The sequence below is a fragment of the Babylonia areolata genome, chromosome 1, assembly GCF_041734735.1.
Source record: "Babylonia areolata isolate BAREFJ2019XMU chromosome 1, ASM4173473v1, whole genome shotgun sequence".
NCBI classification, from domain to species: Eukaryota; Metazoa; Mollusca; class Gastropoda; order Neogastropoda; family Buccinidae; genus Babylonia; species Babylonia areolata.
The window spans coordinates 79,696,656-79,722,756 of NC_134876.1; the positions used below are offsets into that span (position 1 = coordinate 79,696,656).

Here is a 26,101-nt window from a genome sequence, read left to right on the forward strand (position 1 = left end):
TTTATATGACTCAACAACTGGATTTTATTCTGCAACTTTATTTATTCAGAGCCACCGCGCTTTAGTTGACCACCTGGGCAGTGACGGGGTGCACCTTTGTGAGACAGAGGGCCGCGTTGAAGCTCCCGAAGCCTCCGTGGTTCTGAGGACAGCTGCACGTGGTGTCCTCGTTTATCTGCACGTGTTGACCGGCTGTAATCACCTGTCCGTCGGGCGCGCGGCAGTTGGGACCTTTTGGATGGAAACCATGAAGAGGGTTGATGATGATAACTTGCAGCTGAAGGCTAAGGAAGGTTGTAGTTTTCCATATATTTTTGTCGTAGCAAATAGGTCATGGAACCACTTTGTTTCCATCGTCGAAAGAAGTCTTCTCGTTCAATCAAAAGAGCAACAACAACAAAAAGTGCTGATATATATATATATATATATATATATATATATATATTATTCATAAGGGCCTTATCCCCTTATGAAGAAAGACAACTTTTTTTGTTCAATCCAAAGTGCAATTGGACAAGCATCACAGAAATGAAGACACAACAGTCTCTTGTAACTGAAATGCTTTGTGTAGATACAATGAGAGAGAGGGAGACAGACAGATAGACAGACAGACAGAGACAGACAGACAGAGAGAAACTCAGATATAGAAAATTTACAGAAATTTTGATACTTAGAACAATCGGTAAGTGTGTCAAATCATTTTCAGCAAATCTATCATTTAGAAATCAAAATTATCATTTTTGCCACCACGATCTTGTTAGAATAAATCATATCATTTTGATAGGTAAAATGTTTGTGAATATTGCTAAAAAAAAACAAAAAAAAACACACAAACAAACAGACCGTCAGTTTAATATTAGAAGTCAATATATCCTAATTGTGATACAGCATGGATCTTAAAAGAATTGTTGCGACATTAAGGGAAATATAGTTAATGACTATTTACTGAATGCTTGCACTAATCAACTATAAAGAACAAAATTGTCGTAGCAAATGAACTTGAACGAACACAGTCGTTAATCGTATGCATTGTATGGCACATATGTTATAGATGTTAATTATAGAGAATGTGCAAATGTATGTTAGTGTACAGTAAGGACACACACTGGTTAATACACCAGATCATTAAAAAGCCCATACATTATCATCACATTTATTGTACATTGAAAGAGAATATCAAGTACAGTGTCCATACTTAAAAAGCACACAAACATGCTATCTGTAAAATTGCGTTGGAAAGCCCACCAGTGTAGAAGACAAGCTGATGCGCCAGAAAAGAAAAAAAAGGGGAAAAGAAAGGTGCTTCATGACCTGCATGCAACTGAGATGGTAAAAAAAAAAAAAGTTTTTAAACAGAAATTGTCCACTCTGTAGTAACATGCTTGACACTGAAATTCACATGATTATGATTATGCGTGTCCAAACTATGCTGATTTTATGGTCTAAGTATTGACAGAGTTATGGCAATTTCGATCGTATACTTCGAAAATCATGATCTGCATTTTTAGGGTCTGCTAGGTGCTGTTTGTCATTTAGCTCAGACCTTTGAATCTGAATGCATATCAAGGCATACAAAACAATAGAGAGGCAGACATTCAAAACGGAAACGGCAAATAGAAACGATGATAAAAAACCCAAACAAACAAAAAAACAAAAACAAAAAACAAAAAAAACAAAAAAACCCACCGTTGTCCATTCCTGTAAATTTGATAAATATATTTTCATTTTCGTGTAACAATTCAGGGATATGTCAATAGTAAACCCCATTGAAATGGGTTTGAAGCCTGATTCGTAAACGTGTGTCAGTGTCAGCTTCAAAGTCTCTGAATGATGAGATGGGTGGTGTCATGACACTACAGTCCGCCGCTTGCTGAAATACAGCGGTTGTCTAATATCGATGTCAAGTCCACAGAAAGTGATGTTTGAATGTCTGCGTGCCTGGAGTGGTCACCATGTTTTTTGGCCAAACCCTTCCTTGGATGCTTGATTGTTCCGCTCGTGTGTGTGTGTGTGTGTGTGTGTGTGTGTGTGTGTGTGTGTGTGTGTGTGTGTGTGTGTGTGTCCATCATCTGCACCTTTTCAGTGGCATTTCTCCCACCATCCACGCCGTTCATTCTCAGTCCTCCATACGCAGCCACACACCAGGGATCATCTTTCGCAGTCCCAGCGTCGGCAGTCCTCAAGGAACTATCGATGTTGATTCGCCAGGATGTCACAACCCAGATGAGACCCTGCACTGCTGCTGTGTCACTTCGGTGGTGTTCATTAGTGCCTGTTCTAGTTTTACTTATCTTGGTCACCACCTACTGCGGCCCTACTGACGACGATAATAGCTCAGTCGCGGAGCCAGAATGAGTGAGCGTCCCCTACAGAATGGACACCCCTACCTCATCCCCCAAAACACAGCCACCCCATGAATCCGCTGACACCGTGGACCTTGACAGGACCCATCCCAACCATAGAAGTGGAGTGGGATCGAAACTGAGGTCACCATGAGAGCAGGGCATGACATGCCACAAACTTTGGGACATTCTTTTATCATTATTACTGATGATAAAGGAGGAGGATGGTAATGATGACGATGTCACTATAGAGGTCCAATTAGGTTTGGGACTATATGACAAGGCTTTACTCAACGCTTCGTTTCAAAAGGGTATCCTGGCGTTGACCAGGCCCGAGACATACAGACACTTGTAGTGTTGATCAGGAAATCTGAACAACACACCCAAAGACGCATCCGTAAAGCGGATGATAGTCGACAGTGTGGTCCCACCCTTCCCATTTAAACCCAATGGCACATTTAACTTTTGAGATGGAGCTGGCCTCGAGCTGGAAAAAAAAACAAACATCTCCCCTGAGAATCAAACCCGCGTCCTCCCAATCGTCAGTTCACTTCCTTGATTCTCTGATGCTTTGTTGCTTGGTTTGTTCTCTAATGCTTGGCTGGATGCTTGCTGTGCTGACTTCATTCCTTCTCTTATGCTTGCTTGGTAGTTGGTTAAGTGGTTGCTTGGTTGCCTGTTTTGGTCAGCTTTGGACTGAGATTTAAAAACAATTAAAAAATGAATAAAAATACCGTTAGGGCAGACAGGGCAGCACTGGTCAGGGTCTCGGACAGCGTCCACACAGGGAGCGGGGAAGAAGCAGTCCACAATGGCACAGACCGCTCTGCCCTCGAAACAGTGGCAAGGGCTGCAAGGATCGGGCTTGAACTCTCCCTCCGGGTACCACTTGCCCTGATACATGCACCCAGAAGGTTTAGTCGCTAGAGGAATCGTCGAAGACTCGACGACCGCGAAGAAGAGACAGATAGCAGAGAACAGCACCGCCGCCTTCATTCTGTAGCGTTGGCTGGAAGTTGTGTGGAAACAGGCAGGTTGCAGGGCGATGAAGATAAGAAGACAGGGCTGCTGTTGCTCTCGGCCCCCGTTTTATTAAGCCTCTTGGCTCGACACTGACACTATCAGCATGCAGCTGTGTGTGAAAGATGTGATTTGTTTTCCCAAAAAAAGTTGGCTCAAAGAGAATGGGAGAACTCAAGAACTTATGAGCACAGGAAATGTAAAGCCATGGTCACCAGCCTGCCAGTGCAAGAAAAACTTGCACACAAAAATGACGTGAAGGGCAGTACAAGATTCAAGTTGTTTCGCCATGCTCTTTAATTCAACATAAAAACGTTTAAGTCTACAGAAATTCTGAAGAAAATCTTTTTGAAACTCTGAAGCGGAAGAAACGATAAATAAAAATGGCAACATCAACAGAAATGAGAGAGAGAGAGAGAGATAGAAAGAGAAAGAGAGAGGGGGCAGCCCGGGGGCTTCAGGTGGAGGTTGGGGGTTGGCGCTGTTACGTTGTTCCCTTGAAAACAACTCGTAAAAAAGTCATGCTGAAAGTGGTACAGCTTCTTTACAAGTCAGATGGATAAAATCATAGGTACGAAAAGGAATTTTAGAAGACATAAATTTCAAAATGCCGTTTGTATTGGTATCATCGTTTAATAGGCCAGGGAATTTAGATTAAAATTTGCGTTAGGTCAAAATGTCTGCAACAAAACCGTTCTTTTTACGATAAAATAGAATAAATCACTATAGGGGGGCGGGAACAGAAGTAGATTTTGATTTTTAATGTCCAAAATCGAATATTTTTATTACTTCTGCCTGTGTGAGAGCGCCTTACAAAGAGTCGCAAGGCAAGCACAGGCGAAGGTTACGCTAGCGCGGTATAAGGGGTCGCCAGAGGAAAGCGTTCAGCGCGGTACAGTACATGTGACTGACTGCTGCCGCGCTGACGCTGATCTGTGAGCAGGTCACTGCGGCAGACAACTGATTCTGAACAGTAAGCTAGGAACAGAGCTCTTTGGGGTCAAAAGGAAACAAACATTTTCAATTTCATGTATTTTATACTAAAGTGGTAGAAGACGCAAATCCGCTTTTATGAATGAATGTTTTCCATTTTCCTACCATTCATGACGTATCATAAAGAATGAAATCGGTATTATACCAACTGCAAAGGTGAGTTTACGAAGGCAGCACGGGATCATTTAGTTCGTAAGTACAATTTTGTTGATATTTTACGCAATGCTCAACTTTGATATACTGCATGCTCCGCTTATTAACGTGTAGAATATAAATATCTAAATATGTGTTAACCTGGTTCGGTTTCAATGAACATTATCGGCGCTCTGTCTAGACAATAAACTGGGAAAGTATGGAGGGCAGATGATGGCAAAATTGAACATTATGTCTTGATGTGAAAAGAACGGTATGAAATACATATTTTTCTTTGGAAATGAACCGGTATTTGCAAATGTGACTCACGAACCCTGGCGCAGTAGACGTCGATTTAGCGTGGGATATAAATAATAATCATAATGATAACAATGGATCATAAAGTTTATCAATGATTATGTAAAACTTTGTTGTAACACGTGTAACATTGAATCCAAGTTACCTAAACTAACTTTCCCGACGCAGATGTTTGAATTACTGGATTTATAATAATGATAGTAATGAATCTATCATGCGATCCTTAGCCAGTGCAATGCATTCATACAAAGCCTGTGCAAAATTATGTATGTTATTAATGATTACCTAAAACCTTATGACATATGTAACATGGAACCCAAAATACCTAAACTAACTCCCCCACCCTGGATGATTTTATTTTTCAGAAACACTGCAGGCACTCCATTTTCACATCAATTCTCCCCAGGGTTTAACTGTTTAAAGCACTACCGTTCATCTAATTATGAAATGGGAATTGTATTATTTACATCACTTGACAAAAGTTTTCCTTTTTATCTGAAGAATTGTGATCAAAACACCGGATTCTTTGTATCTTTCTATTCGGTCAATCAACAGAAAACTGATTAGCGTTGTCCTCACAGTGAACAAATATGTAGGATTGCAGAAAAACAAAATGTAATAAAAGTAAGACTTTGAGAAAAAAAACCATACCAAACAACAACAACAATATCAACAACAAACAAGGACTAAAAATAAGGAATTTTATTATCTGCGTAAAGCAGAACCAAAGAACATGTGTTCCGTGTCCGAATGTGACACCTGACTTCATCTCAAGCACTACTAAACGTGAAATGCTTCAAACTTAATTAATTTTAAGAAATTCATTCACAATCAATGTATACTTTGGTTTTTCAGAACTTGTGTGATGTAAAACGTGGCTGTTCTAATCAAATTTTGCAAAACAATAAGCGTGTAGGGACTGACATGTTTCGGATACAACAATTTTTTTCGTTCCACACTTCGTCTGTCTTGTGAACTGATAAACTACATCATTTCATGATAAAACTTCACCAGGCAGCAAAAGCCAAAATCAAGGTAATATAAGGGGGTGATTTTCTACTTTGAACTTTGTTGTTTGGAACTTTTGATGCAACATGTCTTCAAATGAAAACAGTCTTACTGAACTACATGCATTGACTTGGTTCGAAATCTTACGCCAGTATCCGAATATTACCGCATCTCGCCATGTGTCAGAAACAGTGATTGTGTCTAAACTTAATCGGATCAGAGATAAATGTACAAACCATAACAACGACGAAATTAACATACACAGGTTGTTGTTGGTGTTTTTTTTAAATATAGCAACCACGGGGTGCGAATGAACATATCGGAGATTTCCGTGTAACATATGTACATCTCACACGCTGTCGGAAACAACACATTCTCTAAATCTGTGTTCAAACGCCGACGATTGAAGGGTGTTTGTCAAACCGATTTACGCTGTCCAGCGATGAATCCGCATGATTTATGTGGAAACAGTTCTAATTTTGTTTTGTATATTTTTATTGGGTGGTTTACATGCACAGAAGTAACACAGAAAAGCGGAACTAAAAATTAATATGCGACGTCAATTGCATTTAAATAGTTGAATAGACTTTTGTTTCAGAAAATGAGTGTATGTGCTGCAGAAGATAAATGTGTTGACCACCTGTTGCAAGTAAAGAACGTGTAGTGTATTCATGAATGAGCTTGCCTTTGAATGAATAAAAATACGTCAAGAGGAACGGGTTGTTTACGTCTGTCACGCGGGTTTTTGGCGTAATATTTCAAACTTAATGTACCATTTTTACTGATGATGAATGGTTAATTATCACAACGAATGAATATAGATCAGGTCTGTATGTACTGGATTTTAATCAGGTTTGTACTTATTTGTTTCTGACCACTTCATGTTCAGACACTTTGCCGAAATTGTGGATGTTTTTAATAATTTTCAACACATTTAAGACACAAGAACAAACCATATTCTCACAAAATTGTTGCAGACATTTCTCTAATGAATTGTAATCCTGATAATATGTGAAACATTTGAATAATCATTGTAAACACATGTTTATACTGAATCAGACTGAGAGAGCCCATTTCCAACAAAGCTCTGGAGACTGACCCATTTTCATTTTCCAGGCAGTCTTTGCTCTTCATGACTATCTGATGCACTTCATTTTGCCACCTTCATACTCCAGCCAGATACATTTTCTTTCCCACGCTAAACTGACGTGTCTACTGCGACAGGGTTCGTGAGTCACATTTGCAAATACCGCTTCATTTCCAAAGAAAAATATATATTTCATACCGTTCTTTTTACATCAAGATTTTGCCATCATCTGCCTTCCATGTTTTCTGAATTAATTGTTTGGACAGTGCTCCGACAATGTTCATTGAAACAAACCTGGTTAACAGGTACTGAGATATTCATATACTACACGTCATTAAGCAGAGCATGAAGTATTTCCAAGTTGTGCATTGCGTAAAATGTCAACATAATTGTTCTTACGAACAAAATGATCCCGTGCTGCCTTCATAAATTCACCTTTGCAGTAGGTATAATACCGATTTCATTCTTTATGAAATGTCAGGACTGGTAAGAAACTGTAAAACATTTATAAAAGCAAATTTGCGTTTTCTACCAATTTAGTATATAATAGATGAAAGTTAAAATGTTTGTTTCCTTTTGACCCCAAAGAGTTCTCTTATTTTCTGTACGGTATCTGTCATCTGCCGCAGTGACCTGCTAACGGAGGTATAGGACAGCATCAGCGCGGCAGCTGTCAGCCACAAGTACTGTACCGCGCTAAACGCTTTCCTCTGGCGACCCCTTATACCGCGCTTGCGTAACTCTGGCTTGCTCATGCCTTGCGGATCTTTGTAAGGCGCTCTCTCATGGCCAGAAGTGTAACAAATAATTATTAAAAACCAAAATCTAAATATGTTCCCGTCCACCTACAGCGGTCAAGTTTATATCAGCGTGATCAGTACGATTTATTCTATTTTTTCGTGAAAAGAACGGTTTTGTTGCAGACATTTTGACCATTTTTGTATCTGTCCTGGACTATAAGGCATTTCTACTAAGATCAGGCGTAATTCAAAGGTCAGATACTATCATTGAATGTGATGACTTATCTCTATGACAGTCATTCGTAGGCCTTCCTGTTTGTGTATGTGGAAATAAGGGTTAGCGACGGTGGTGATGGTGGTTAATTATCTAGGCACAAATTATCTTTCGATACGGGACCTTGTCCGGCAGCCGGTGTGTGTGTGTGTGTGTGTGTGTGTGTGTGTGTACGTGGGGGGTGTGGGGGGAGGAGACGGAGGGGGGGGGAGTGCGTGCGTGCCAGTCACTGTGTGTGTGTGTGTGTGTGTGTGTCAGCAGTTTGTGTGTGTGTGTGTGTGTGTGTGTGTGTGTGTGTGTGTGTGTGTGTGTGTGTGTTGTCATGTTAATGTGTCGTTCAAAGGAATCAGATCGATACCAGGCAAATGATGTGTCGTCTGCCTTTCCGAGTCGTCTGTTGCCAATGTCCTAGGAAGGGGAAATACTCGTGTCTGTTCTCAGGTTTGTGGAATAAACTTACCTCCCATCGTCTGTGACCGTCACTCTCTGTCATATAGAAAAAGTATTTTATATATATATATATATTGTTTGTAAAGCGTGGACACGTATATATATATATAGTTTTTAAAGCGTGGACACGTACTCAGCGCGTGTATGTGGGATAATGTTGAGGGTGGAAGAGACGGGAGTTAGTGATAATGAGTATGCACGTCAGTACAACGCCATGATCTGCGAGTACCTTACGTGCCCGGCGGTGCACGTGGTGAGTCAGTGTGTCAGTCATTTCAGTTGTGTGAATACGCCGCCGGTGTGCACTGCACATGTCAGTGTGTGAGTGTGTGCGTGCTGGATGCGGATTAGGAGGGGATCAGAAAAGGGATGAAGATGCAGAGGAAAATAAAGAAATCGAGAATGTGCCATGATTCCTGCACTGATTTGACGTTGACAGAGACCACGGTTGAAGTTATACAATAATGGGAATAGGGGAGAGAGAGAGAGAGAGAGGGAGAGAGAGAGAGAGAGAGAGAGAGAGAGAGAGAGAGAGAGAGACGGAATGCTTTCGTTTTCATTCAGAGAATGCTTTCGTTGCGTTTTCTTTTAGTGATATCGGCCGCGTTTGACTCTCTCTCTCTCTCAGTCTCTCTCTCTCTCAAACCCCTTCCCATTTGTCAGAGTCGATTGGCTCTTTTGCCACGGCCGGTATACATGCGTGGTTAGTTCGATTTTTATATCAGAATAAAGGATGGTGAACCGCGTGTGACTCAGTTGTCCAGAAAGAGCTTGTGAGCTTCCGAGTCGCTCCCTGGATCGACCGTATAGGCCTATTCTTATCTTGTCGTTAGCACAGTTAAACGTTTTCACATCGGTCGGAACGACTTCAGTCCCGGCGGATTTGTATGTCTGCTTTCATTCTGTATTACGACGAAGAAAGCGTTAACTGATAATTGTTAAAAATCTCCCTTTGATGCCGGGATCCTTTCTTTGGTTAAAACTAGAAATGAGTGTGTGGAGGAGGGGGGTAGAGGAGGGGCAGGGTAATGTGTGTGTGTGTGTGTGTGTGTGTGTGTCTGTGAAACTGCAGTGTTTGGTGCATATCTGTTATGCATGTGTGGGTGTATGTGTGAATGTATGTCTTCATGTTTTACATTTAATTGCTTATTTATCATCATTGTTGTTTTATTCATTTATTTATTTATTATTATTACTATTCAGTACTACCTTTTTTATATTATAATTATTTATTTATTTACTTATTTATGTACGCTTATCTATTATTTATTCACCTTTTTTTTCAAGGCCTGACTAAGCGCGTTGGGTTACGCTGCTGGTCAGGCATCTGCTTGGCAGATGTGGTGTAGCGTATATGGAAGTTTGTCCGAACGCAGTGACGCCTCCTTGAGCTACTCTACTGAAACTGATTAAAACGTATCGATCTTTAGTTTTTCTATTTGTTGTCTTAATACGTGTATTAATTTCAAGTAATTTGCTGTTAAGCAATAAAACAGCAAATGGGCATGGTATGAATTAAATTTTATTTGAAAAATGTACCAGCAGTGATATGGGATGTCTGTGGTCTGATTAACCTTCACCGTACTTTGTGGGTCTGACAGACCCATTTTTGCCTTAAAAAATGCCTTTAAAATATATTTGGTGTCCGATTAATTTGAAATTTCATGACTTTTGTTGTCACAACATATGCATCATTTTAGTAAATTAATGTACACTTTAACTGATTAGTTAATCAGTTACGTAATTGTGAAAATTTTTACCTGCATTCCTACGTTGTGGGTCTTACAGACCCATACTCCCCAAAGAAGAGAAAACACTAAGTACCCTTATTCGTAATTCGTGGGTCTCTCAGACCCATACTCGCAAAAGAAGGGAACAAACCAATAATCCCTTTGTACTACGTGGAACGAAGTGATTGTGCGTACATGACTGATGACACATAGGCTACCTCACTGCTTCTGTAGTTGGCTGGCACATCGCATCCGGCTCTCACGGAAAACACAACAGTACAGCAGGCTACCGGTGTCATTGCCTCAGGCAAGTTATATTTTGATGATTATCAAGTTTATTAATTGCCATCAAGTTAGCTTGCCATCTGTTCGATACTTTAGGTCGATTCCAACATCGCCATCTCTGAAGGCATCAGTAAGCATTGCAGAGAACATGAGGCTGAACAGCGTTGGAGCCAGGACGCAGCCTTGCTTGACACCATTTGTGACAGCAAAAGGAGCAGATGTTTCGCCATTGTCCTGGACTCGAGCCTGCATGCCTTCATGGAATTGGCTGACCAAGGAAATAAATTTCCGAGGGCATCCGTACATTTTTTTTTTGTTTTTTTTGTTTTTTTTGTTTTGCTGCCCCATCATCTGCGCCGTTTCAGTGGCATTACTCCCACGCCGCTCATTTAGATTCCCCCATACACGGCCACACCCGGGTTCGTCCGTCGCAGTCCCAGCGTCGGCAGTCCACAGGGAACCATCGATGTTAGGTCGCCTGGAGGCCACACACCAGAGGAGACCCTGCACTGCTGCTGAGTCACTTCAGTGGTGTTCAGTGGTGCCTGTTCTGTTTTAACGTACTTAGGACACCACCTACTAAGCCCCCTACTAACGACAATAATGGCTTAGTCGCGGAGCCAGACTGAGCGAGCGTCTCTCCCAGAGTGGAGACCGCCACCACGTCCCTCAAACAACAGCCCCCCCATGAATCTGCCGACACTGACGACATTGACAGGACTCACCCAAAGCACGGAAGTGGAGGGGTATCGAAACTGAGGTCACCATGAGAGCAGGGCATGAAAGGTCACAGACTTTGAGACAATTTTGTTTATATTGATGACGATGAAGGGGGAGGAGGATGACGATGATGATGACGATGTTGCTATGGAGGTCCATTTTGGTTTGGGACTGCGTGACAAGGCTGTACTCTACGCTTCCTGTCATAATGATATCCCGGCGTTAACCAGGCCCGAGAGATACAGACACTTGCAGTGTTGGTAAGGTAATTAGAGCAACACACCCAAAGACGCATCCTTGAAGTGGATGACACTCGACTGTGTGGTCCCAGTCTCCCCATTTAAGCCCACAGCACACTCAACTCTGGGTAGGAGCCGGCCACGGGCCGAAAAACCCACCTCCGCTGGGATTCGAACCCGCGTCCTCCCAGCCGTCAGTCCACGACGCTAACCACTTCGCCACGGCGGCTGGTAGGGCATCCGTACTTGGCCATGATCTTCCACAGTCCCTCTCTACTCACGGTGTCGAAGGCCTTGGTGAGGTCGACATAGGTGGAGAACAGAGCAGCATTTTGCTCCTGACATTTCTCTTGCAGCTGCCTTGCAGCAAACACCATGTCGGTGGTTCCGCGTTCTTTCCGGAATCCACATTGGCTCTCAGGCAAATGACCTTGGTCAAGGTGTGCTGTGAGGCGGTTTAGTAGGATCCTGGCAAGTATCTTGCCTGCGATGGAGAGCAAGGAAATGCCCCGATGGTTATCACAGGCTTGCCGGTTCCCCTTTCGCTTGTACAAGTGAATGATAGATGCATCTTTGAAATCCTGGGGGATCATCTCTTCTTTCCACATGAGTGAGTACAGCTGATGGAGCTTCTCAGTCAGCACAGTGCCTCCATCGTTGTAGACCTCTGCTGGTATGGAGTCTGAGCCAGGTGCTTTGCCACTGGATAGCAGATGGATTGCTTTCTGGGTCTCAAGAGGTGTTGGCGGATCGTCCAGTGTTTCGTTGATGGGGACTTGTGGGAGACGGTCTATGGCTTCATCATTTATGAAGGAAGGGCGATTTAAGACACTGTTGAAGTGCTCAGCCCAGCGTTCGATAATTTTCTCCTTCTCGGTGATCAAGGTATTCCCATCTGCACTGAGGAGGGGGGATGATCCTGAGGATGTGGGGCCGTAGACTTCTTTTAAGGCATCATAGAACCTCTTCATATCGTGCCTGTCAGCATATCCCTGGATCTCATCAGCTATGTCACTCAGCCACTTATCCTGCATCTGGCGTAACTTTTGCTGAACAGTCCTGCGGATGGCATCGTACGCATCCTTTTTTGATGTGGACTTTGGGTTGCTCAGGTAGGCTTGATGCAGACGGCGTTTCTCATCCAGAAGCTGCTTGATTTCATCACAGTTTTCATCAAACCAGTCTTTGTGCTTTCTGGTCATGGGTCCCAGGGTCTCTGAAGCTGTACTATAGATCAGCTCACGCAGGGTCCTCCAGTCAGACTCCACATTCTGGTTGTCCAGAGAGGCGGATTCCAGACGATCTTCCAGCAGCTCCACAAAGGACTGTTTGATGGTGATGTTTTTCAGCTTAGCGATGTTAAGCCGTTTTGGAGCCTTCTGGCCTTGGGGGCGTCTCTTGGGCTGGATTCGAATATTCAGCTTCGAGACTACAAGGCGATGGTCTGTCCAACACTCGGCGCCGCACATGGTCTTTGTTACACGTACATCTTGCCTATCCCTTTTCCTGACGATGACATATATATATGTGTGTGTGTGTGTGTGTGTGTGTGTGTGCGTGCGTGCGTGTGCGTGCGTGCGTGTGTGTGTGTGTGTGTGTGTGTGTGTGTACACCCGCACATTCCAATATTCCGTTGCTCCTACAGTACACATGCAAACACACACATACCTCATCCTCTACACACACACGAACACACACACACATGCGCGCGCGCACAGAGTTCTCCTGACGTGTATACTTACACGCTCGCGCACGCACACAAATACACACACACACACACACACACAAATAGATATATATATATATATATATAGAGAGAGAGAGAGAGGCTGCCACACATACACACACACACATACAGAGGCTGCCACACACAGACACACACATACAGAGGCTGCTATTGATTGGCCGGAGGAGGGGTGGGAAAAGATCTGATGACAGGAACGTGTTGCTCAGTCTATTGAAGTTGGAAAAGCCCACATTAATTTGTATGGGTCTGTCAGACCCACGATGTATGAATAGGGGGTAAGCTCTGGATTCCTTCTTTAGCGAGTGTGGGTCTGTGAGACCCACTAAATATGGATAAGTGGGAAAATAACCAAGTACGGTGAAGGTTAACACTGCCTGAGTGCATAACTTAATGACTTTTGTTTTATATTACCTATGTGCTTTCTTTCGCGGGCTGTTAAACCTTGATCCATGCACAAGTATGTTAGACTGATACGTACGCTTGATGTAGCCTACTTCCGTCTGTTTTTACGAAATTAAAACGTGGAAATGCTCATTAAAGGCCTGCGTCATTGGCCTGTTGTCGTCTGCTTTGGCGATAACTCCGAACGATTTCCGAGACCGGAAACCTTGGCACGCGCGGATATTGCTAATGCGCAAGTCAATATTTGTTGTCAGTGGATACAAGTGAGGTGAAAATGTGTCTGATTTCCCTCAGTTTTGGATTATTATAAGAATGATTCGAACAAAATGCGGATGAATTTGTGAAAGAAACGAAAACCCAAACTTCCTAAAAGTTAACCATTTGAAGGAAATAATTTTCGGTTTCATCTGTAAAGTGAAAAGACTTTACAAACATTCTCGTTTCAGCATCGTTTCATCGGCCATGTTTTTTAAGAGACGACTGATCCGTGATCGTGTAGTTTCTCTTTTGGTATCGTGAAGTTGAAGTCTGTATACGCGGCTGCAGCATATACTTTGGTTAGTATCAAGACCTTATTTATTCAGTATGAATCACAAATTTTCTGTCGTTTTCTAAAAAAAACACAGTTGAAATGCGTGTGCATGTTGTTGTCCTTGATTTTTAAGGAATTTTTTTTTTCGGTTGTTATTAATGTTGTGTTTTTTTTGTTTGTTTGTTTGTTTGTTTGTTTCATTTTCATCCATAGTTTCAGTCAGAAATTTCATGTGTGTGTGTGTGTGTGTGAAAGACACTTTGGAATCTTAATGAAATTTATGAAAAAAATATATAATGAATGAGTTAGAAGGAAGCAATGTGCATACTCAGGCCTTATATAATTTTATTTGTTGTTATTTAGAATATATCTTTATGACGGGTGCAATCGTGTGAGTGGTTAAAGTGTTGGACTATCAGTCTGAGGGTCAGTGTTCAAATCTTGGTAACGGCGCCTGGTGGTAAAGGGGTGGAAATTTTCCCAATCTCTCAGGTCAACAATATGTGCAGACCTGCTAGTGCCTGAACACCCTTCATGTATGTATGCACACATAGAAAATCAAATACGCACCTTAATGATTGTGTAATCCATGTCAGTGTTTAGTGGATCCGAGGCACAAAAATACCCAGCATGCATCAACCATGACAGAGTTGGTCAACAAGTCAAAACTGGTCATGTATGACAGAACATTTCCAATGTGGTGAAATACACACACACACACACACACACACACATAGCTGCACATGAACAGTATACATGTTTATCATTGATGTATATATCTCGTCTTTCTCTCTTAGTCTTACTGGTCAGAGAGTATCATGGTTCCTCTTTTTAAGAAGCGTAATAAGAATGATCCAAATAATTATAGAGGAATATCGTTGTGTGGTATTAGCAGTAAACTTTATAGTTTTGTAATAAACAATATATTACAAGAATGGGTTGATCAGAATAATATTACAGGGGAATACCAGGCAGGTTTTAAGAGAGATTACTCTACTATTGATCACATGTTAATATTATTAGCACTTATTCAGTAACAATTTTGTTCAAACAGAAAATTATACGTAGCTTTTATAGATTTTGAGAAAGCATTTGATTCAGTTCAAGAAAATTACCATGGCCAATTCTTCAGAAAAATGGTATAAATGGGAAGTTATATAATACATAAGAAGCACGTATGATACTGTTAAAGCTAGAGTAAGGTGTGATGATAAACTTACAGATTACATCAATTGTACAAGTGGTGTAAAACAGGGAGATGTTTGTAATCCTGTGTTATTTTCACTGTTTGTAAATGAATTAGCTCTTGAAATAATTCAGAATGGTTGGCATGGTGCCAAACTGGATAACAGTCTTGTAGAGCTCTTCATATTTTCGTTTGCTGATGATATTTTGTTATTATCCGAAACAGTTGTTGGCCTCCAGTCTGAATTAAACAGTTTAGCCAGAGGGGCTTCAAATTTGAAGCCTAAAGTGAATTTGAGTAAAAGTAACAACAGTGGTGTTTTGGCTGCTTGTGAGAAATGGTATTATAATGGTACTGAGATGGAAGTTGTGAATTCATATAAATGCCTTGGTATATATTTTTCAGTGAAACTCAGTTTTAAGTTTGCTTGTGATGATCTGGCATGCAGGGCTAAAAGATCTCTTTTGTCAGTATTAAGTAGTTATATAAACTTAACAATACATACTTCACTGAATTTATATATAGAATTGTTTGATACTCAGGTACAGCCAGTAGCTCTCTGTGGAGCTGAATTATGGGGTCTTGAATCTTGTTTGTCAGTGGTCAAGAAAGTACATTTGTTTGCATTAAAAAGATACCTTGGCGTCAGCATGAAAACTCCAAACGATTTAGTGTATAGAGAACTTGGAAGGTTTCCTATTTGTATCAGTGCTGTTATTCGAAGTATAACCAATAAAATATTGGTTCTGATTAGTACTTGTAAATGGATGAAAAGAGATTACCGTCAAAAGCTTATAAATCATTGTTGTTACTGGACGAAAAAAGAAAAACCAGCTGGGAAACAAAAGTTTGAAATGTTCTATGTGATAATGGGTTCTTGTATGTTTGGGAATATCAGGGGGTAGGATGCATGCAAACTTTTGTTTGGACATTCAGGCAAAGACTCATTGATGTTAGACGGCGACAGTGGGAAGAACACATTATGATTAATTCAAGTGATAGGTTTAACTTTTATGGAAAATTTAAGACACTTCCCAGTGTCGAACCTTATATCTTGTTGAATATGAATAGGCATGTGAGGTATGCATTGACAAAATTTAGAGATGGGGATGTTGGAAATTGCTGTACATAGTTCCCGATACAGTTATCAGAAAGATGAAATATATCCATTGTGTAAAGAAGAAACTGAAGATGAAATTCACTTTGTATTATGTTGCCACTATCTTCACAGTTAAGAACAAAATTTATACCACACATTTATCATGATCGGCAGAACCTGTTTCCATTACAAATGCTCTTGTCATAAAAAAATGAAACTATAATAACAAAACTTTCTCTCTCTATGTATATATACATACAAAGCTTTGAAGAGGTGTGAGAATGCAATAGAATTTTTTGATGTCAGAGAGGAAGGCAATGATGATTATTCTTTTTTTTTCTTGTTGGAGTCTCCATATTTACTTGTTCACACAATACTTTTGTGTTTGTTTGTTGTTTGTATGTTAACAAAAATCATAACACTATGTAATTATAAGGTAGAAAATCTTCTTTACTTTTGTTTAACCCCTTCAAATATGGCGATGGCCTTATATTGAACAAATCATTCGTTTGTTCGTTCGTTTGTTCATTCTCTCTTATTGTCTCACTGTTTGTATGTGTGTGTGTGTGTGTGTGTGTGTGTGTGTGTGTGTGTGTGTGTGTGTGTGTGTGTGTGTGTGTGTGTAATATATATAGGTTTTATAAAACTTAGAGAAGAATTATTTTCAGTGATAGTGTTATCACCAAGTCAGGATATGAATAAATAGGTTTGAAGTCAAGGGGAACCGTCTGTCATTCTTTACTTTCAAAGAGAAAGAATATTGACTGATGGTTACAACTTTGGCTTGGGATTGGTGTTCACCTAACTTTGTTGATTTGTTTCTGTTATTGTTGTTTATGTTACTGACCACATTCTTCCATTCACCCACAGCAAAGTCTACCCTGTCTGTGCAAAAAAAACCCATTCCCGCCTCAACTACCATGCCAGTTCGGAGAAGTCATTTGATCATGATATACTCTAAGGACACCATAATTATAAACCATTCCATGATTAGCCAGTAAGCAGTGTAGGCACATGGATGGACAATCATTGCCATGGCTGTAATTACTGACCAGTGATGAAATTCCATCAGTAGTTCTGTTGCCTTTCAACCTCTCATTTACCACATATTATTCTAGCTTCTGTTGCCCATTTGCCAAGTGGTTTTTGTTTGTCATACAAAGACTATAATTGTGAATTATAATTCAGTCTTCTGGTATTCACATATTCAGTCCAGCATTCACCCACACTTTATATGTGGATCTGCCTGTCTGTCTCTTACTTTCTCTGTTTGTCGCTGTGTTTGTCACTTATTGTAATGCCAAACAAGTGAATTCTAATTTCTGTGAATTTATATTTGGTATATCTTACGTGGATCAAACAGTTCAGCAATTATGATGCATTCTGTCATTCTGTCTTGCAGAACACTATGGCATAACGGTGCTGAGATCAGCTGGCAGCTGCACACAGCCGGATGCGGAAAAGGGGAGGAGGGGGAGAAGGAGGGATGGAGAAATATGAAAATCTCGGCTTGGTTGGGGAGGGGAGTTATGGTATGGTGCTCAAATGTAGACACAAGGACACAGGACAATTGGTGGCCATCAAGAAGTTTCTGGAAAGTGAAGATGACAGGATGGTGAAAAAGATTGCCATGCGGGAAGTCAAGATGTTGAAGGTGAGTACTGAAATACCATTGTATGCATGTTTTTGATTTCTTCTGCTCTGTCCAGAACAGTGGGTTTAGGCACCTGGTTCTTTGAATCTGGTATACCTGGTATACAATACAGTGTGAAGTTCCTGTTTTTAAGAATTGGTTTTCTTCCCTGTTTTGAATCCCATGTATATACATCTCTCCCCCCCCCTCTGTCTCTCTCTCTCTATGTGTGTGTGTGTGTGTGTATGTGTGTACACATATATATATAGATATATATATGTGTACACACATACACACACACACACACACACACACACACACACACACATATATATATATATATATATATATATTATGCATGTGTTTGTAGTTATAGTGTAAATAAATGCAGATTTGTTCACATGCATAGACACTCCCTTCAGCAATCAAAACTATAACTGGACATGCGACTGTTCCATGGTATTCTGAAGAAATATTCTCATGAGTTTCTTGAGATGCCCTTTCACCTTCATTTTCTCCATCTTCTCTCTCTCTCTCTCTCTCTCTCTCTCTCTCTCTCTCTCTCTCTCTCTCTCTCTCTCTCTCCCCTATACTATCTCCACCCACCTTCATTGTATCATCAAAATAAGGGGAGTTTGGATTGGAGGGATGGTAAGATGCAAACAAAATACTTGGCAGGTATTGTGGTGAGAGATTAAAAATAGACCACAGTGGGCCATGAAGAAACTTATCCACTCTCTCTCTCTCTCTCTCTCTCTCTCTCACACACACACACACACACACACACACAAATTGACTGCCTGGGTCCTCTTCACTCGCATTCCCCTATCTTGCTTTGGGTTGGTACAGTGGTAAGATAAAAACATGTGCACAGCTCTGCAAGTGGGCAAACAAACTCAGGTTGTTAGCCACACATAGATTTCAGCTTTGCCCATAAATCATTGTATATTATACCATGTATTGTATTTTCTGTTGAATCTCCCTCAGTCCTGTGCCACTCTGATCTGTGTGAATAGTGATCCTGATAGAGGGTTATGAGGCGTGACCACTGCTATTTCCCACAGTCACCAACCTGTGCAAGCAGTACTTACAGCAGGTTAAGTGGGTCTGGCATTTATGTGCTGAACGGCCGCAGAGTGTATATATATATATTTATATACATATATCAAGTCTGTAAGATGTCTGTCTAATCTGGGAGCTGGTTAACAGTACTGGTGAAACATTTTCTTTCCTAAGAGAGCAGTTGGTAAGGATGAAATTCGGCACTGATTTGACCAAACAGTGAGGGCTACTTTGTAACCAGGCACTGGTGTTGAGTATTGATGCTGTTGCTAGCACTGGTTCACATTCTTTGCAGACAAAATGTTTATGAAAACAGAATGGTTATTTACAGTAAAGAATTTTTTTTTTAATTTGAAAACTTTGTAGATTTTTTCCCTTTATTATTTATTTATTTTTTATAGATATTGCAACTGGGCATTATTTGTGGGAGAGATAGGAAGAGTTAAACAAGATGCAGAAGAAAGAAAATTAGCAGAGGATTTGAAACATATTTCCTTTCACTAGTTTTCCAGAAAATAGCACCTGGTCACTTTACATTGCATGTACATCAAACCAGATAAAGGTTATTTTTAATAGTAACATGTTTTGACAAATCTACCCATTTAAAAGTTGTTTCAATGTCATTAGCAAATTGGACAGACATTCTGATATTTTGCAGTTCAGAACTTCAGTTCTTTATGATTTTTTTTCCCACAGTTCTCATTTCTGAGTCATTCTGACTAAAACATTTTTAATGTGTTTTGCTGAGTGTGAAGTGAAATGGCAAGATCTCTTTTTTTTTTCTTTTTTTCTTGTTGAAAACCTACAGGCACTAAGAAATAATGCATTATGGCTGCCTTTGTATTGATCTCTGGGGAGATTCTCACAACCGGTGCATTGACAAGGGTGACTGAGCAGTTGGAGCCGTGAATGATTAATGCCCACCCCTGGCTATACTAGTTACCCTACCCACCTCTGTGGCCTGGAACTTCAGGACCAAGACTGCTTTAGTCCATAGTCAGGGGACAGATTGTACACAAGATACTGCACACTGCTTGCCTTGCATGGAAACTGTGTATACCACAGAAATGCATGAGCTGTAAGGTCACTGTTTTAAAAGCTAGTGTTCATTCTTTTAAGTTGCGCTAAATGCCGGTTCATACTGCTCATTGGCATTGTAAACAATAAGTTGGGTTTTTTTTAAAGAAAAGAAAAGGGAAGGTGTTTTCATTAATTCTTAATAATCTAGTATCATAATCTGTAAATCTACTTTTAAGATTTTACTGATATAAGGACAGTAGTTATATTTTTTTTAGTTTAGTTAAATCTCTCTTTCTCTCTCTCTGCCACACAGATGCAGACACAGACACACACAAACACACAGACCCACAGACCCACACACAGACCCACAGACCCACACACAGACACACAGACACAGACACACACACACACACACACACACACACACACACACACACACACAGAGAAATAATGCACACAGATACAGATACTTATTATACTCAGACATGTACATCATGCACACACTACACACATGTGCACATACATGCACTGACATGCATGCATGCACACAGAAAATTGCATACAGACACAGATCTATACAGATTATACTCATACATGCACATAATCACACAGACAGACAGACAGACAGACAGACACACACACACACACACACACACACACACACACACACACACACACACACACACACACACACACACACACACACACACACATGCACACACACTTTTTTCTGTAATTAGGGCTATTATCATATTAAGTGCATTGTACAGACCTGTCATGATATTTAATATCTTTTCCTTGCACCTTCAGTACGACTGCTGTCTACATTGTATGATAAACAGAAATAATCCACTGGCTCAATCAGTGTTTTCTTTCTCTCAGACAATTTCCTAGCATACATTCCCATATCTCCTAACTCAGATGAGGAAGTTACTGTTAAATCACAGATAGACACTAGGTAGAAGACTGCAGTCTGTCTGTCTGTCTGTCTGTCTGTCTTTGTCTTTAGTTAGTAATGGCATGGACCCCTGGAAGGGTGTATTATACCCAGTTTGATGGGCTGATAAAAAGATCTGGGGCGGTGATTGATTAATCCCTCAGCGACAGTGTTGTTCTGTGACCACAACACTTGGTCGCCTGTCCCCACAGCTGCCAGAGAGGTGGGCAGTGACCAAGGTAGGGGAAATAATGGACCTCTTTGGGGGCTGGTCACTGCTGCTTTGGCCAACCCTCACATAAGACCCATTCATGGCTCTGCCACAGGTAATGAGATTTTACCACCAAGCTCTGACCACTATGCGAGGGTGGAGCTAGAGAAACGCTTGAGTGTTGCACAATGTTCCTGCAATCAGTTCTGCAGCCTTAATTAGAATTTCCCTCTTCACACCCAAGCCCCCAATATTTAGGATTTAGGTTGTGTATACTGACTTACATGGTACATTTTTAGAATCTAGACCAAGGAAACTATTGTACGTGCATGCACAGGAAAGACAGAATCAGACACAATGCCCATGCGCACAAGTACAGTTACACAAAATTTATCAGCCCACTCTGTCTCTCACAAAGTATTGCACAACATTCTGGAAATCAGTTCTATGGTCTCAACTGGACTGCTTTTTTTTTTTCTTTCCAGAGATACATTTTCACATATTATCATATAATTTTATCTACACAGTGACTATTTGATAATTTGAAAAAAATTGTATATATTTTCACATTTTATCATATAATGTAATCTACACAATGGTGATTTGGTAAGTTCTAAAAAGAAATTATTATGCAAAGAAAAGACACAGTCATGCCCACATATACTCACAAGCATGTTTCAACACATTCTCTCACCCCCATTTCATTTTCTCCCTCTGTGACACACACACACACACACACACACACACACACACACACACACACACACACACACACACTTATGTGTATGCATGCAGGTGCTGAGCTTTTGTTCCTCAGTAGTAAAATGAAATAAAAAAGAAATAAACTTTACAACTTATAATCATTTACAACTAATATTTGGTCATTTTGCTTCAGTAATCTTCATCAGAGAATCTTAAATCAGACCTGCTGTGTGAAGCGAAACAGCTCTGTAGAATTATGTATAGTCTTTTCTTTTTCTACGATTGAAAATTGATGATAGGTTCAAGGAGAAGTCATTGTGTGCAGTCTACTGCATATATGCTTCACCACAACTTTTAATTCCATAAGGCAAAAAAGGAAGAAGAAGAAAAAGAAGAGAGCCAGTTGAAGAAATACTTTGATGTCTGAATCAAGCATAAGCCCAACATGCTAGTCAGGCCATGCAAGCAAGCCTGCAGAAAGCTACATGTTTGAGAGAACTTTACATCTTGCTTTGGTTACATTTGTTTAAATTGACTTCGTTTGTTTTATCAGTACATCTGCACGTCATCTTGTGTGATCTGTATTGTATTTCCACTTTGTGTTTGGTAGAGCATAGCTTTGTTTTATCGATGCATGTCATCTTATGTGACCTGATCAGTGTGTGAAATCTCTTTGCTCTGTACATAGAATTTGCAAGCACACCGAATAATACATACATGTATGATATGTAGTTCTTCAACGACCATCAAAGGGTATCCCCTTCTCACCCCCGCACCCCCAACGATTTCTGTTTTTAATTCTTTTTTGGCTTCTTAAATGTAACTTTCACTTAAGATGCTGAAACAAATGTGCAGTAGCTTTTAAATGACATGTATGAATTCACAAACATCCACACCCACATGCACACACCCACATGCACACACCTACACGCATCCCCCCCTCCCCCCAATATCTCTCTCTCTCTCTCTCTCTCTCTATATATATATATATATATATATATATATATATATCACACACACACACACACACACACACACACACACACACACACACACAAGAAAGAGCGCTGACTAAAGCAAAACTGAAGCAGAAGTTTTAAGGTCAAAATAAAAACACTAACTTGATATTGGGGCTCAAAGAGAAAGGCACACACCAGTCAGATGACTGAGTCAGAGGCTTATTTATGTAAACTATACAAAAAAAAGCTCTTTAACATTCACACTCTTGATGATGACAACTGGAATTTGGGTACTCTTTAAAAAAAAAAAAAAAATCAAATTCTTGTTTCATTTTTCATTTTGAGTTTATGCTGATTTATTTCTCTCTCTCTCTTTTTTTTCTTTCCATTTTCTGTTTCTTTTTTTCTTTCTTTCTTGATAATTGTAGGTCATACACTATGAAGCTGCCTCCTACTAAGCACATTGCACTTTGAAGTTACCTCCTGCAAAGCACATTTTACTTTGAACTTGCCTCCTGCAAAGCATATGACATAATACCAGAACAGCATTTCTGCATACACTACAAGATTAATGTCCATGATCTGATCATAATGGCACTTAAAAATCTGCTCAATGAAACTTTCAGGAAAGGCACAATACATGTATGACGTCTGGCTCACGCAAGAGTAAGCACACATAAACGTTCATTGACCGTGCAAAAGAGAGAAGTCATAAAAGGGAAGCGAGGTCTGCTTTCAGTACCAACAATTTTTTAATGATTAGCATTCAGTTCATGGCACAGAGCCTTTTTAGCTTTTGCTCTTCCTGGGAATGTGAATGGTTAAATCATTACACACCTGTGAGTCTGTGTGCAATGCCTAAACATTGCCTGGTTGTATGAAATAAGTGTACAGGTACTAGTTTAGAAAGTAGAACCCTAATGTAAACATTTCTTTATGAAGCCCTGTTTTCTTACACTTGGTTTATAAAGATGTAAAATATATTCAGTTTCACTTGTTCTGTTATTCATGTAAAATGTGTATCCCATTAATGTATTCTGTGGATGTTGGGGCCTCACAGTACGCATAGCATCCCCACTTTCTGGAAATTCTGTGTTAGAAATTTCCTTTTTTTTTCTCTATTGTTCTCTTTGTTCCCATCTTTTGTTTCCTTTGTTCAGTATAGTCTGCCTTTTCTGACTTCCCAGTCCTTTCCCCTTTCTTTATTTCATCGTGTTTTCTCTCTCTTATATATATATATATATATATTTAAAAATTTTTTTTTTTTATATCTTTTCCAAAGAATCTGATATACAATCTGTGCTGTTTTGCTCTTACACTACAGTTAGATACTCATACTGTAAACACTGGGATGGAGGCACAAGCTGTCCATTCTACAGTGTAATGTGCTTGTGTCGTTTTTTCATGACTTAAAAAAAAAAAAAAAAAAATTAGGGATGATTTGAAGTAGAGCTGACATTCTTAGCACTGCCTGGTCTTAATTTGCCTTGAGCTTAATGGTACATGCACACATGCATGCACAGATACTTGCATACTTATATTTGCAGCAGAATAATAATATTCAGAACATATATTTATAAGTATCTGAATACTCATAACATACTTTCTTTTAATTCAGATTTTTTTTAACTATGTGATCTCTTTCCTGTTTTCAGTCCAGAGTGCTGTTCAAATATTTCTAATACCAAGAGTTCTGTATAAATACTTAGTTATATCAATAGAGCTCTGTACTAATATTTATACCAATAGAGTGCTTTACAAAAATTTATATCAGTAGATTCCTGTACAAATATTTATACCATTAAAGCGCTGTACATACAGTAACTATTAGTCATACCAATAAAGTGATGACAAATATTCTACCAATACAGTGCTGTATAAGTGTTTATACCAACAGAGTTCTGAAGAAATATTTTTACCTGGTGTGTACAAATAATCGTACCAAGAGAATGCTGTACAAATGTTTATACATATAGACTTCAGTATGAATTATGACTTCCCCCATCCCCCCACCCTGACCCCTACTCCCACTCCCCTTTATTTCACAGCAACTTCGACATGACCATCTGGTGAACTTGATAGAAGTGTTCCGGCGCAAGAAGCGCCTGTACCTTGTGTTTGAGTTTGTGGACCACACCGTGCTGGATGAACTTGAAAAGTGCCCCAACGGTCTGGATGAGAACACGTGTCGCAAGATTCTATGGCAAGTGCTCAAGGGGACTGAATTCTGCCATTCACACCACGTGAGTTGCTCTCCTTTTTGTTTGTGTGGTTCATGGTCTTTAGGCATATATATATATATATATATATATATATATATATATATATATGTATATATACATATATGTGTGTGTGTGTGTGTGTGTGCACTCAAACAGATCTACCAGTTTACAAAAATATGTGTGTTTGTGTAACATTGTTACTGACAGATTGGAAAGCACCCTTTAACTGATCCATGTTCTGGAGACTTGAATGGAGGATAAGATTGTTATTATTGTTATTCTTTTCATCATCATCAATTTTAACATTAGAATTTTCTCTGCAAGTACGTCTTGAAAAGAACCAAGCTGTTTAGGTTGTTACACATGCACAAAACCTTTGTAATTATCCCCATCATGACCAGGTGAACAGGGTGAGAGGTCAGTGGTCAAGGTAATTATTTGGCAAAACAGCACAAGCTCAAAAGAGATGTCTCATAACCAGTTTTTATCCAGCTTGGTATAGCTACTGCCATGTTGGCAGCATGACCCTTGTTAAAATCAAGGGCAGATGTTAAACTTAAAGTTCCTCACTATGATAATAGGAAAAGCTTGCAGGCACAAAAGGGGTGAGGTCTTGTTTTTCTGTCCCACAATACATGTGGTTCGTTAATTTAAGTGTTTATCACATATGAGTTGTGAAGGCCCTGCCACTCTTGTTTTTCAAAGTGCTGCCTTGCAACCATGTTTTCAGCAAGCAGTGTTGTGCTGGTGACTAAACCTGAGATAAAAGTTTTCTGGTGTTTATATATATATATATATATATTTTTTATTTTTTTTTTTATTTTTTTTTTTTTTATCTGTTTTTCAGATCATCCATCGGGACATCAAGCCTGAGAACATTCTGGTCAGCAAATCAGGGATTGTGAAAATCTGTGACTTTGGTTTTGCACGCACCCTGGCCCAGCCAGGAGAGACTTACACAGACTATGTGGCCACACGGTGGTACCGCGCTCCAGAGCTTCTGGTGGGGGACACTAAGTATGGCAAGTGAGTATCTGTTGCCTTTGTTGCC

At 40.1% G+C, this 26,101-nt stretch overlaps 2 protein-coding genes across 8 annotated transcripts in view; one reads left to right on the forward strand and one right to left on the reverse strand.

Annotated features, from left to right (window-relative positions):
• Positions 1 to 61: 61 nt before the first annotated feature.
• Positions 62 to 3,338, reverse strand: LOC143289412 (von Willebrand factor C domain-containing protein 2-like). Its single transcript, XM_076598403.1, has 2 exons — positions 3,077 to 3,338; positions 62 to 231 (listed from the first exon to the last, which is right to left on the reverse strand). Exons 1-2 carry the CDS (start codon positions 3,336 to 3,338, stop codon positions 62 to 64), a joined length of 432 nt encoding a protein of 143 aa, XP_076454518.1.
• A 10,408-nt stretch (positions 3,339 to 13,746) lies between these two features.
• Positions 13,747 to 26,101, forward strand: part of LOC143287868 (cyclin-dependent kinase-like 4) — a 54,704-nt gene continuing 42,349 nt past the window's right edge. For all 7 annotated transcript variants that reach the window (XM_076596105.1, XM_076596125.1, XM_076596110.1 and 4 more), the window contains exons 1-4: positions 13,747 to 14,044; positions 17,707 to 17,958; positions 24,877 to 25,071; positions 25,898 to 26,076. In XM_076596105.1, the coding sequence (XP_076452220.1) occupies positions 17,758 to 17,958; positions 24,877 to 25,071; positions 25,898 to 26,076 (575 nt within the window). In that variant the 5' untranslated portion in view covers positions 13,747 to 14,044; positions 17,707 to 17,757. The remainder of the gene's footprint in view (positions 14,045 to 17,706; positions 17,959 to 24,876; positions 25,072 to 25,897; positions 26,077 to 26,101) is intronic.